The sequence below is a fragment of the Somniosus microcephalus genome, chromosome 11, assembly GCF_052327205.1.
Source record: "Somniosus microcephalus isolate GS21.2 chromosome 11, FLI_Smic_1.0, whole genome shotgun sequence".
NCBI classification, from domain to species: domain Eukaryota; kingdom Metazoa; phylum Chordata; class Chondrichthyes; order Squaliformes; family Somniosidae; genus Somniosus; species Somniosus microcephalus.
In genome coordinates, this window is record NC_140997.1 from 60,390,482 (window position 1) to 60,403,372 (window position 12,891).

General features: G+C 40.7%; 1 protein-coding gene across 4 annotated transcripts in view; it reads right to left on the reverse strand.

The window, feature by feature from the left end:
* Positions 1-12,891, reverse strand: part of pdxdc1 (pyridoxal-dependent decarboxylase domain containing 1) — a 67,980-nt gene that overhangs the window by 22,174 nt on the left and 32,915 nt on the right. For 2 of the 4 annotated variants that reach the window (XM_086000783.1, XM_086000782.1), the window contains exons 13-14: positions 9,505-9,555; positions 6,274-6,354 (exon numbers count right to left, since the gene is read on the reverse strand). In XM_086000783.1, the coding sequence (XP_085856909.1) occupies positions 6,274-6,354; positions 9,505-9,555 (132 nt within the window). The remainder of the gene's footprint in view (positions 1-6,273; positions 6,355-9,504; positions 9,556-12,891) is intronic. The other 2 variants (XM_086000785.1, XM_086000784.1) reach the window with 1 other exon arrangement.

Consider the following 12,891-nt stretch of genomic DNA (forward strand, 5'->3'; position numbering starts at 1 on the left):
GTAAACTCACTTGCCTGACATGTGTAGGTTCATCGCTAATGACCTAACACTTGATTCTTGAAAGAACAACCTTAAGAGCTAGTTTCAGCCAATCAGGGAAGAAATGTGGGTGTCAGCTCTGGAACATAGGTCAGGTCAGAGGAAAATAGCTAAATCAGAAACTTAAAACTATTTTTTTTTTTTTTTAATGAGGAAATAAAGGTAAAAGGCAAAATAATACATAGTAAAACATTGGGCTCCCTAATAGTGAGCACTTGAGCCATACAGGCCAGGAAGGTTGTAGATTTAATTTACAGTCTGTGTGAAGTTAGATTTCGATCCTCAGTCTGTGCTGCATTAGATTTCAGATAGGACAGATGTAAGAGTATACAGGTTAGCCTCAATGCCTTTGGGTTTAGGTAAAGAAAAAAAAAAGTTAGCCAAAATTTGCTGCTCCTAATTGCTATCCAGCAACCTCTGCTGGATGGTGCTGTGTAGCCCTCAGGTGAAGACAGTAACAAACTGTGATGCTTCACAATAACTGATTATCCTGCTGGCACTCACCGTCATGGCTCACACATGAAAGGCCAATTGGACGAGGTACCAGAGGGTGATCGGCATCCAGCAAGGAGTTAACGTCTTCAGGAGAGGAGGGGATGGGAAGGAGAGAAGAGAAAATTGGCAAGAAAAAAATATAGCAAGAATTAGGACATGACACTAGGAAAGACAGAGGAAACTCAATAAGAGAGGCAGTGCATAAGATTTATGTTTATTTACTTTAAAAAAAAGTGTTTTAGTAACAGAACATTAACTGTACAGTAATAAAGATCAAAGTTATAATTTTCATCTCCCGCCATCACCTCTGATCTGTTAACACTGACTCTAATTCCCTCTCTAGCCACTCAATCAGTCTGAATCAGACAGTGCAAAATCTTGGGTGTCGTAAATGACCTAAGGATGAGCTTCAAATCCAACATCCTATCCATCACCAAGACCACTTATTTCCACCTCCAAAATACTGTCTTCCTACTTCAGCCCCTCTGTCGCTAAAACCATTCCGTCACTTCTAGACTTGATGATTCTGCCTTGCCACTCTCCAGAAACTGCAAGTTGTCCAAATCTAAGCTGCCTTATTCCTGACCTGCACTAAGCCCCTCACACCCATCATCACTAACCTACATTGGCTTGCTTTCCTCCAATGCATTACATTTAAAATCCTCATCCTCGACTTGAATTCCTGCCACAGCTTTGCCTCACCCTATCTCTGCAATCTCCTCCATCCTTGTACCCACTACCCCCAACACACACCTTAGTCCTCGTACTCTGGCCTTTTTACAGCCCCTCCCTTTGCCCTACTCTCTGGAACACCCTCCCTAAGCCTCTCCACTTCTCTCCCTCTTTAAAACTGTCCCAAAATCCATCTTTTCAACCAGTCCTTCATTAAGCTCTCCTATTCTCTCCCTCCATGTCCTTTGTTCCCCTATCCATTTCCATTTGTGAAGCACCTTGGGACTTTATGTTAAAAGGGCTATATAAATGCAAGTTGTTATTGTTAATCAGTTGCCAAATTATAATTAGCTAGCAACAAATTTTGGAAGTTGCAAAATATTATCTTTTGTCAGGTGCATTCTTATTTTTGCTTGCAATGACTTGCTGAATTAATGATACACAGAAGTGTAATTTTCCTACTTTGAGCTAAGTAGGAACTCCTGATGTTTCTGAAGTACATTATATTTGTCAAACCAAACAGCAGTACATATGGAAGGCCAAGAATGAAAATCTATCAATGCTTTGGGTCTTTTCTAACCTAATCCTAGATTATTTTAGCACTCATATCTTGAATCACTCTCACGGACGAGTCCCAAGTCCCCATACCTCTGAGTATCTATTCTTGCCTCAGAATTTAGATAAGCTTTCGGTCATATGCCCAGGAAATGAACAACAAATCTTGCCTGGTAATTGCTTTTAACCTATTGGACTTTTTCTATGCCTCCATAAGATCTCACTCCAGCCTTTAAAAGTGGTGGAGCATCATATTTAAGTTTAAAATATCAAGCAAATTTATTTTTACAAAAGTTGTACAAGCACTTACACAGTCACATGATACAGTAGACTTCCTTCCACTAAACTCCTTGAGTGGATAAAATAAAAATACTGCAACTGTAACAACTAAGCTAATCCTTCTAACGAGGGCTTCTTTCTTCTAGAATTTCTTGCCATTATGGGAGTGTAATTAATCTAAAATGTGTTTTTGAAATTTCAAGTAACGTTTCTCTCCTTCAGGAGTTTCAAACTGATCACTTCTCACTAAGATTTTCAAACATGGTCTTTGATTTGAGCAGAACAGCTCTTTTAATATTCTGGAAAACAGGTACAGTACCGAGATTTCCAATATCCCACCTCTCAAGTTTAAAAAGGAACCGTCAGTCATATACAAACTGAACCACAATCACAGCATTGTTTAAATTTGATTTATTTCTCTATCTAGCTTGCAACTGAAGAAACTTGCAATATTGTATTAGAATAGGCTTGGTACAGGGCTCTGAATGGCAGCAAGTTTTTAAACTACTTGTGCACAGTGACTAGATTTAAAGGAACAGGCACCAATCAAAACGGGACAAAAATAAATGATAATGCAAGAGGCATCACTTCCATGGTACAAGGTCTTGCAGTGCATTTTATCATGTTTGTACAATAAAGTATTCTGCGATTTGGTCAATTATAACATAACAGCATCTACTTAAAAAATCAATTTTAAGTAAATAGGATTAAAAATCCACAAAACAAAAACTTGCGCAGTAGAAGCTTTAGCATCAGCTATTGGCAATGTAGAAGTTTGGAAGCAGCTAGAATGGAGCTGTGCAGAAAACTTCCCAATTCTGTGGACTATCCTCTTTAAGGAATACCTGACTGCAAAAGTAACTTCCCCTACCCTAACTATAGGTATTCTTAATTGTATCCAAATCTGGATCCACTGCCATATACATACTATTTTGATCACCCCAGGGACAGGCCCTTTTACCATCAGATAAAACTTCCAACAACCTTGCTTATATTTTAGCTTGTATATAGAAATATTTTAAATCAGAAATTGTCTAAAAGAATTTTTTTTAAATGTAGAGTACAGATCACTGAAAACTACCGAGCAATTTAAAAATGCATTTAGTGTGCAATCTCAGATAAATTCTAATTTGGCTTTTTTGACAAGATGGAGAAATTATTTAGCATTTCGCAGAGTGTTTAAACTTTTGAAATTGTAGTCCTATGAAGGTAAAGGGTTATTACAGGTTTTAACTGCATTTGGAACACTTCTTTATCTGTACTGTCACTTTAGATAACAGTGCAAACAAATACAAGCTATTTTAATAGAATGCATACAGAATGTTTCTTGGTATGTCAAAGGCCTTTCATTGCCATGCAACTATTAAAATGTCCTTCATCTTTGTCAAAGCCTCTTCCTTTTATGACTGGAGCAAATAAAATGAATATCCTATGACATGCACATCACATCATGCACATGCAATCATCTGTAGTTTGGTTTGATTGACACAGGGTATGAAATGAGCATTCGGAGCCAAGTATTGTTAGTTTATACAATAGGAACAGCCATTGGGGATAATTTACACATGGTCCATTTACAGTCCAAACAATTCTCTAACCAAGTTATAAAATATATTTTGTGTGTAATTGCAAAGACAAACAATACTTACGGAGCCACCTGCGTAAGCAGAGATAATTTTGCAGCATTGGTTAGAAGGCTGTTTAGCAATTACCGCAAATAGCTACTAGGATTGTAATAATTATTTTTGGCATGTGGAAAGGGCACTTTAAAGTTTTGTACAGTTCCAACATAAACTTTAGGCAGCTGCACATTGGGATGATAAATGACAAGGCTGCAGCACCACAATCAGCCATTAATGAAGCTTTGACGCAGATATACTTATGAAATCATTTTAAATAACTGCAAATAGCAAAGCCTACGAGGATATTTTGAACGCACTAGAGATGGTATTTCATAGGTAAAAGGGTAATGAAAGTGGGTGTAACACTGAACTCGGAAATATTTGGTATCAAGTGACAAGTACAATAGTACGAGACAATTTTTCCTGAATAGTCAATCAAGTATCCAATATTCCATATGGACATACAGGCTGAAAAGTGTTACAAGGCCATAACAGATAGATGGTCAAAAGATAATAAAACATTTCAAAATTATGATGGGAATGAAGAATGAAAAATGTATCCAGATAACCTTGAAATACACTTCATAGTTTTCCCCCACAATTTCTTGCACTCATTAAGTATTTGGGAATGGAATGGCAAACACTCCCAGGTCAGATATAGCACAGAATAAAACTCCCTCTACTCTGCCCAACATGCATCCAGACCTCATTACAGCCTTAGTCGAAACATGGACAAAGGAGCTGAATTCCAGAGGTGAGGTGAGAGTGACTGTCCTTGACATCATGGCAGCATTTGACCGAGTGTGGCATCAAGGAGCCCCAGTAAAATTGAAGTCAATGGGAATCGGGGGAAAACTCTCCACTGGCTGGAGTCATACCGAGCACAAAGGAAGATGGTTGTGGTTGTTGGTGGTCAATCATCACAGCCCCAGGACATCACTGCAGGAGTTCCTCAGGGCAGTGTCCTAGGCCCAACCATCTTCAGCTGCTTCATCAATGACCTTCCCTCCAACATAAGGTCAAAAATGGGAATGTTCGCTGATGACTGCCATTCAGTGTCATTTGCAACTTCTCAGATAATGAAGCAGTCCATGCCCGCATGCAACAAGACCTGGACGACATTCAGGCTTGGGCTGATAAGTGGCAGGTAACATTTGCGCCACACAAGTGCCAGGCAATGACTATCTCCAACAAGTGAGAGTCTAACCACCTCCCCTTGACATTCAATGGCATTACATCGCCAAACCCCCCACCATCAACATCCTGGGGGGGGGGGGGTCACCATTGACCAGAAATTTAACTGGATCAGCCACATAAATACTCTGACAACAAGAGCAGGTCAGAGGCTAGGTATTCTGTGGCACGTGTCTCACCTCCTGATACACCAAAGCCTTTCCACCATCTACAAGGCACAAGTAAGGAGTGTGATGGAATACTCTCCACTTGCCTGGGTGAGTGCAGCTCAAACAACACTCAAGAAGCTTGACACCATCCAGGACAAAGCTTGATTGGCACCCCATCCACCACCTTAAACATTCACGCCCTCCATCACCGGCATACCGTGGCTGCTGTGTGTACCATCTACAAGATGCACTGCAGCAACTCGCCAAGGCTCCTTCAGCAGCACCTCCCAAACCCGCGACCTCTACCACCTAGAAGGCCAAGGACAGCAGGCGCATGGGAACACCACCACCTCCAAGCTCCCCTCCAAGTCACACACCATCCTGACTTAGAAGTATATCACTGATCCTTCATTGTCGCTGGGTCAAAATCCTGGAACTCCCTCCCTAACAGCACTGTGGGAGTACCTTCACCACATGGACTGCAGCAGTTCAAGAAGGTGGCTCACCACCACCTTCTCGAGGGCAATTAGGGATTGGTAATAAATGCTGGCCTTGCCAGCGATGCCCAGGTCCCATGAACGAAAAAAAAAACGCCTCAGCCCCAACTTCAGAAATGCAACCCTACAGCACCAGTGAGACATGTTTTCCATTTCCCAAAGCAGTTCATGCTATGACCAATGAGTGAGATTGCCAGTTAGTGCTGAATTTAGCTCATACTCACTTGGTTTTGGAATGAGATGCCCAAACCCATTTCACATGTAAAGGATATATTCATCTAATCAGCCTGGGTTGGGTTTGAGCCCAATGCCAGGCCAGTGTCCAACCCACTGTGCTGCCCGGTTTCCCAATACTGTTACTCTACAAAATATATACAAGTATAGCTGGGGAGCTTTTCTTTTTTGGGCAATTTTGTTTTTCTTTCCCCAACTAGCGGCTTTCTTAATAAACAACTGATGGCAGATTGTGTCTCACCACACGTGCATGTAGTTCTCACAATGTAAGGCAACACATTTCACACTAACCAGCCCTCTTTCCATCTAAATATTAGTTAAATATTTGACTATTTTAATTATAATTATAAAAACTGGTAATATTCTGATGGATACAAGCACACTAAATTAGACAAAGCTTTTTCCAAGTTAGAAAATTGGACATTGAATGGATCATGTAACTTCTACATCTTGTAGCAGCATGTAATTAATGTTTCAAAAGAATTGGATGCAAGTTAGCATGAACAGTTAAACGAGCATCACTTTACTCCCACCTACAATTGCCAAAACAATATTCCCCAAGATATTCCCTATAGACTTTCCAGTAAATGTCAGTTCCTTGGGTTTGGTGATTACTTCCTGAAATGATTCAGTGAGACCAGTCTTATTACAAAAAAAATCTTAAACATTATAAAGTAGAAAACAGTTCATAAGCAATTTTTAGAATTAAATTTGAATTAATTATCATTCGCAGAATAATCAGAATGAGAATTGAAATCTGTGGTTGTGTTTTAACCAAAACCAACCATATATTGTAACTTCCAAAGTGACCTTTTTCCCTAAAAATAAAAGTTATAAAAACCAGACACCATTTCCTAGTACAAAAGCTGGGCATGCAACAGCTCCCAAGCCTCTGCTAATGCTGTTCTGTGGCAGCCGTTAATAGTATAGGAGAACGTTGGGGTAATATGCACCCTGATTTTTTTTCCCTTCGCTTTCGTTCTGCAGGAACACTCCAACTTCACTGGACACTACAGTGGTCTAAGCCGACATCTGAAACTAATTAGAAGAAGCACTATTCCAATAGTTAAAGAGAAACATTTTGAAAATGAGTAAGCTGAACAGTCGGCATTGAAAGGCAGAATTTATAGATGTAATAGTGCTTTCCAACACACTAATCTCAGTCTTCAGCCCCTCCCACAAACTTCATACTCTTGCCCCAATTCCATTAGCCTCCTTGGCCACTGTTTTAGGTTGAAGCCAACTGTTTGCAACCTCGGCATCCTATTTGACCCTGAACTGAGCTTCTAACCTCAATCCTCGCCATTACAAAGACCGCCTACTTCCACCTCTGCAACATTGCCAGTCTCTGACTCTACCTCATCCCATCTGTTGCAGAAACCCATATACATGCCTTTGTCACCTCCAAACTTGACTATTCCAATGTGCTCATGGCCAGCCTCGCATCCTCAAACTTCAACTCATCCAAAGCTCTGGTGCCCATATAACTCACCCATAAACAGTTCTGCTGACCCAACAGCCCAGTTCTCGCTGGCCTACATTGGCTCCTGGTTCCCCAACGCCTCCAACTTAAAGTGCTTCATGGCCTTACCCCTCTCCATCTCTGTAACCTCATCGAACCCGACAACCCTCCGAGAACTTTGTGCTCCCCCAACTTGGGACTCTTCTGCATCATCATTCATCACTCCATTCGCCCCAACATTGGCAGCTGTGCAATTAACCGTCTAGGCCCGAAGCTCTGGAATTCCCTCCCTAAACCTCTCCACCCCTCTATCCTCCTGTAAAACCCTCCTTAATACCTTCCTCTTTGACCAAGCTTTGTTACCCTTTCTAGTATCTCCTTCTTAGGCGCAGTGTCAATTGTTGCCTGATTACACTTCTGTCTAATTTCTAAGGACATTTTTCAATTTTAAAAGCAAGTTGTTGTTGTAGTCCATCTTCAAAGAAAATCCAAATGCTGCTGATAAAGTTATTTATCTCCCATTTTCAGAAGAGAATTAAAATGCGTCAAGCAATGCTTACAATCAATTTCAAAAACACCCCAGAAGAAATGTGTATTTATCAATTTTTTGAAGTGAATCATTACAGCTTATACACACTCAAAAGGAGACAGATGAATAATTTCCAGCATGCTCATGTTCAAAGGGGACAGTCTGACGACAAGAAGTGTCTTAGTTTGTTTTAAATAGAACGCAAAAATAAATCTCTGCTTCCAAACTGTAGAAAACTAAAGTTGGGGCAGGAGGCTAAAATCACATCCACAAATCTTAAAGCATCAAAACACTTAAGTATCATATTCATGCACTTTATGTGTTCAAAGCATTCAGAAATTAAAATCAATTATGGTGCTTACAACCTAACATGCACCACAAGTTTCCTTGGATATATTGCAGAAATAGAGTAACAGCTTTCCTTCCAATATATTCTCTACGCTGCTCACAAATAGGATCAGTTTTATGTAATAGAATTAACAGGTGATCACTAACAAATTATTGTTAAACCATCCAGTTTTCATTAATTCATTACTCAGCAGATTTGAAGGTTTATTTTATAACTGTTTATTCATTTATTTAAAAAAAGTTTTAATCAAAATAACTAAAATATTAACTGAATATTTTAAACTGCAATCAAATGAAATTAGACATGAGGAGACACTGGATTGCAAAGACAATACTAAAAGAAAACAATACATTTAAAGAGAACGGGGGAAAAATTCAGTATCGCCCCATTTGGGGCGTCCTTATTGGCCGTGCGCAAAGTTTAGCGCCTGGCGCTAATTATTGCCTTCGACGGCAAACTTGGCTTTTATCGCCCCTGGAGGTGATTGGAGCGCTAAATCAGGCGCTTCACACCTGTCTTAAGGCGCAAAGGCCAAGGAGCGAGGCGCTACCTCAGAGCGCTGGCGAAGCAAGGAAGGGCAAATCAAAATGAACCTGCAAAGTGCTGCTCAGTACTCAAAACTCCTTCACACAGCGTTGAATCTCTCCAGAAGTCCCCCTCTCAGAATGCGTGGTGCAAAAATGTCACCAACAAAAAAAGGCAGGAAGCGGTCACCTTTAAATAGCGCTCCCCCAGTCCCTTTCTGACAGCAAAGCGCTCCCCTCAACCTGTCGTTGCTAGCGGCAGGCAGTAAGGCAGGGGGCGCCACTCAATATCCGGTCTGGGGCGCTAACGGGGCGTTGCGCACTCGACTGATGTCATGATCTGCTGGCGCAGGAGATCGTGGCGGTAGTGTTTAGCGCCGCCGCAAAATGTCTAGTTAATTTCGCGAGCGGCGCAAACATCGCCGCGCCCAGGCGCTAGTTGCTTTGCGCCCCAATTAGCGCCCTCTGAAGGCGCTAACGGGAGGTGCAAACAACTGAATTTTTCCCCCAACATTTTTTTCTCTGGCCCACATTGATTGTGTAAAGTTACTCAAAATGGGAGTCCACACTACATCCTGTTCAGTACAGTACATTCCAATTTTTCAAAAGAAACGCAACAGTAGCTTTCTTAAAACTAATAGTTATTTCTGGAATACATCCAGCAAGTTGGTTTAAAATTAAATTTATCACCTTTATCTTTAATAATTGATACAAATCTCAATTAACCAAATGAAAAATATAATCTTTCATAACTAAAATTGCAAATATTAATACTTTTCTTGGGATGTTCTTCTGGTAGTTTGTGTTCTACTAATGTCACATTACCACTACTGAAGCGATCACTATGCGGTGCTTATTCTACGCAAGTCATCAAATGCCATGAAAATACAAATACAATACATACCGAAGTTCTGATAGAATTTAGTGTTTTTAAGTTTTCCAGCAGTCTCTGGCTCTGAAAAATAAATGAAGCAACTGTTACCATTTTTTTCCTCCTCCAATTCCACCACCCCCCCAGCTTACTGTACCCAAAAAACTAATTAACAAAAATATGGCCATGACTCTGTAAAGTATATAGAGATAGCCCTGATTGAAATAGAAAGGAATACTACTCTTTGTATACAAGTACATAGCAACATTGCTGGCATAAGATAAATGATAAGATGACCATTTGGCCCATCTCAGTTCATCAATCCAGAAAGAACCTACAGGTATTTCCATCATGGCATTTAACTGTTCCTTAAATGATCCTGGGGTTTTTGCCTCCAGCCCCCTACCCTGAAGCCCATTTCACATGTTCATCACTGTGTGTGTGCGCGTGAGAGAGAGAGAAGAGGAACATCCTGATATCAGTCCTAAATTTGTCTTTCGCTAGTTTGAAGTGTGCCCCTTTGTTCTACTGTAACTACTTAACTTGAAGTAGTGCTCTGAAATTACCTTTTCCAAACCATCTACTATCTTACATACCTCTATGAGTTCCTATCTTTGACATATCTTTTTGAGGCTAAAAAGCCCAAGTTTTTATAGTTTTGTTCCCCCTCATAACTGTTTTCCAATACTATGGATCAGCTTAGTGGCCCTTCCTCTGCATCACCTCCATGGCCTGATAACTTTACTTTACTTGTGCTTTGGTGACCAAAACTGACACAGCACTCCAGGTGTTGCCTGGATACTGTGCAGTTTCCACACAACATCCTTCAATTTAGACTATTATTTTGGCTACACAGAATTTGCTTTGATTGCTATTCTACAACAGTTGGACATGTTAAACCCAGTGTCCATCACTCCTAGATGTCTCCCAACTTCACCATTAGCTAGTTCAACAATGTGTCTATTTGTCTTCCTATGTGCAATACTTTACACTTATCTCTACTGAATTTCATCTGTCAGTATTTTCCCAGTTACATATTTTATCTAAATAATTCTGTATGTCTTTGGCATTCTCTTCAGATTCAATTCCCCCTCCCAAGTTTGGTGTCATCAGGATTTGACCGGTTTGCTTTGAGCTTCTGAATCTTAAGACATTAATATAAATTAAAAGAGTAGAGCGCCCAACACTAATCCCTGAACACTCCAGTTATCACTTTCCCCCAATCATTATAAATATACATATAATGTGACTTAAATCAAGAACAAGTCATAGATACTTTAGTGTTTTCTATGCTATATTTAGTAAAAAAAATATACACAAGCCAGTGCATTACTTTCAACAATTTTGGTGTTGCAATTGCGAAGAATGATTTACACAAGAATATCAATAAAAATGGTATGTTATTCCTCACTAGTGCATACGTAAAAAGGAGATAGAATCCTTGGAGCTCAAGGCACGGGGTTAAAGGAGTAATGTTGCTGTAGGATGGGATGTGCTTCCCCCGCCTCCCCCATGAACACCCAACTGCCTAACTCATGGCCATGCTGTTGAACCTTTGTAGACCAAAAAGGATTCTAGAAAGGATGCCCGAAATTGGTCCTGCTGTGCCCTCTGCACAGAGCAGCATGACCCCACCAGCAGAGTCAGATATATTTGACAGCAAACATGAGCTGCCTGAGCTTTGCTGATGAAAGCTTTGATACAAGCCGGTACTAACTGCTTCTTGGACGTGTGACTTAAAGCGCGGAACCACTCAGATGTAAGTGTTTTTCAGTATCAAAGGATTCAAGATATCTACTGGTACCAGCTTATGAAACGAAGCCCAGAATCTCCAGAGCTAGAAAGAAGCCAAAGAGAATAATAGCCATTGATCCAGAAGGCTAGTCTACAAAAGTATATGCAGCTTGCTTCCTATACAGTACTCTGCAGTACCACATGAGGCAACCTACCATACGGACAGGGAAAATACAAGTGCTTATTTTAGTAGTTTATGGCCCGGATATTCCGATCCCTACAGGTGGGTACACGCTGTGTACCCACCCGCAGGGCCATCGGAAATGCCGGTTTCAGGCATGCACAGCGCATGCGCTGAAAACCGGCATTTCCGATCTGTCATGAATGGTCTTGACCGATCCTCCGCCTGCTCGGGAGAAGGGCCTCTGCGGGCGGATAGTTCTGCTTTTTGGAGACCCTCCGACCGCAGAAAACACTTACAATTCTTATGCCTGGTAAAAGCAGGTGTAAGGCCTACTTTTACCAGGACAAGAGTTCAAAAAAGTTTTTTTTTTTTTTTTAATGTTTCCACCGATTTATCATTTAAAACTATAAAAAAAAATATTTTTAGCCCCATAAAAAACTTTAATTATTTTTTTCAAATATTTAATTTATTGTAATTTCAAGTCATCATTTTAAAAATGTGATTAAAAAAAAAAATGTATTTAAAGTTTTACTATGTTTTTGGGATGATCTCCATTCATATATTTGACAGGTCTTCCTGTCAAGTGTATGAAGGGAGATTCCCTTCTTTGATTGGCAACCCATGGCCCACGTGATCCCAGGGACGCTGCGAACTACCTGCGCATCTGGGATACGTGGGCCCTGCGCACTTGGAGTTTGGAGAGGCCCAGGACCAGAAGTGTGCGCGTCCCGGGAGCCCTCAGGTAAGGGCGTAGATTTTTCCAGATCGCAGGCCTCCGCCTGCGGGAGGCCTGCGATTGGAAAATACGGGCCAATGTTACAGTAATAAAGTTGTCCCTGATGTTTGACTCACTTCATTGCTATAATTGTGTTTACCGAGGATCATTGTGCAGGAGTTAAAAAACATGGAGAAGCAAGTAGAATGTTGGACACATCACCAAAACATTGGAGTATAAATCGACAGGGATTATGCTGAAGTAATGTAATGCACTGGTGAGACCAGACTTGTGATTACTCTGTGCAGTTTCTGTCACCATACTTCAAAAGAGACATACAAGAATTAGAGAGAGTGCAGAAAACAGCAACAAGAACTATTTTAAGTACAAGGGAGTGTGTTATGAGGGAAGATTAGAGCTTAAACTCACGGGAAGATGAGAGGGTTCCATTGAGGTAGATAAAGTATTAAATAGCATAGTACCTGGATTGACTCCCTCTCCACAACTTTTGGTTTGTAGACACTCCATTCTGACTTCACTGTGTCTACAACTAGACGTCATCCTATCACAGGGCCTCACTGGACTGTTTCATATCATCTCCATCCTGTCTGCTGTTTATGAACATCCTATCTCTCCTAATGTCTGCCATGCCAAATTCCCTTTGTGTCCATTTACAATACGCATTTGGCTACCAGTTCCCCCAGCACCACAAGTTTAAAATTCTCATCCTCGTGCTTAAATCCTTAAATGGCCCTACTCATCCCTGTCTCTGTAGCCTTCTCCAGCC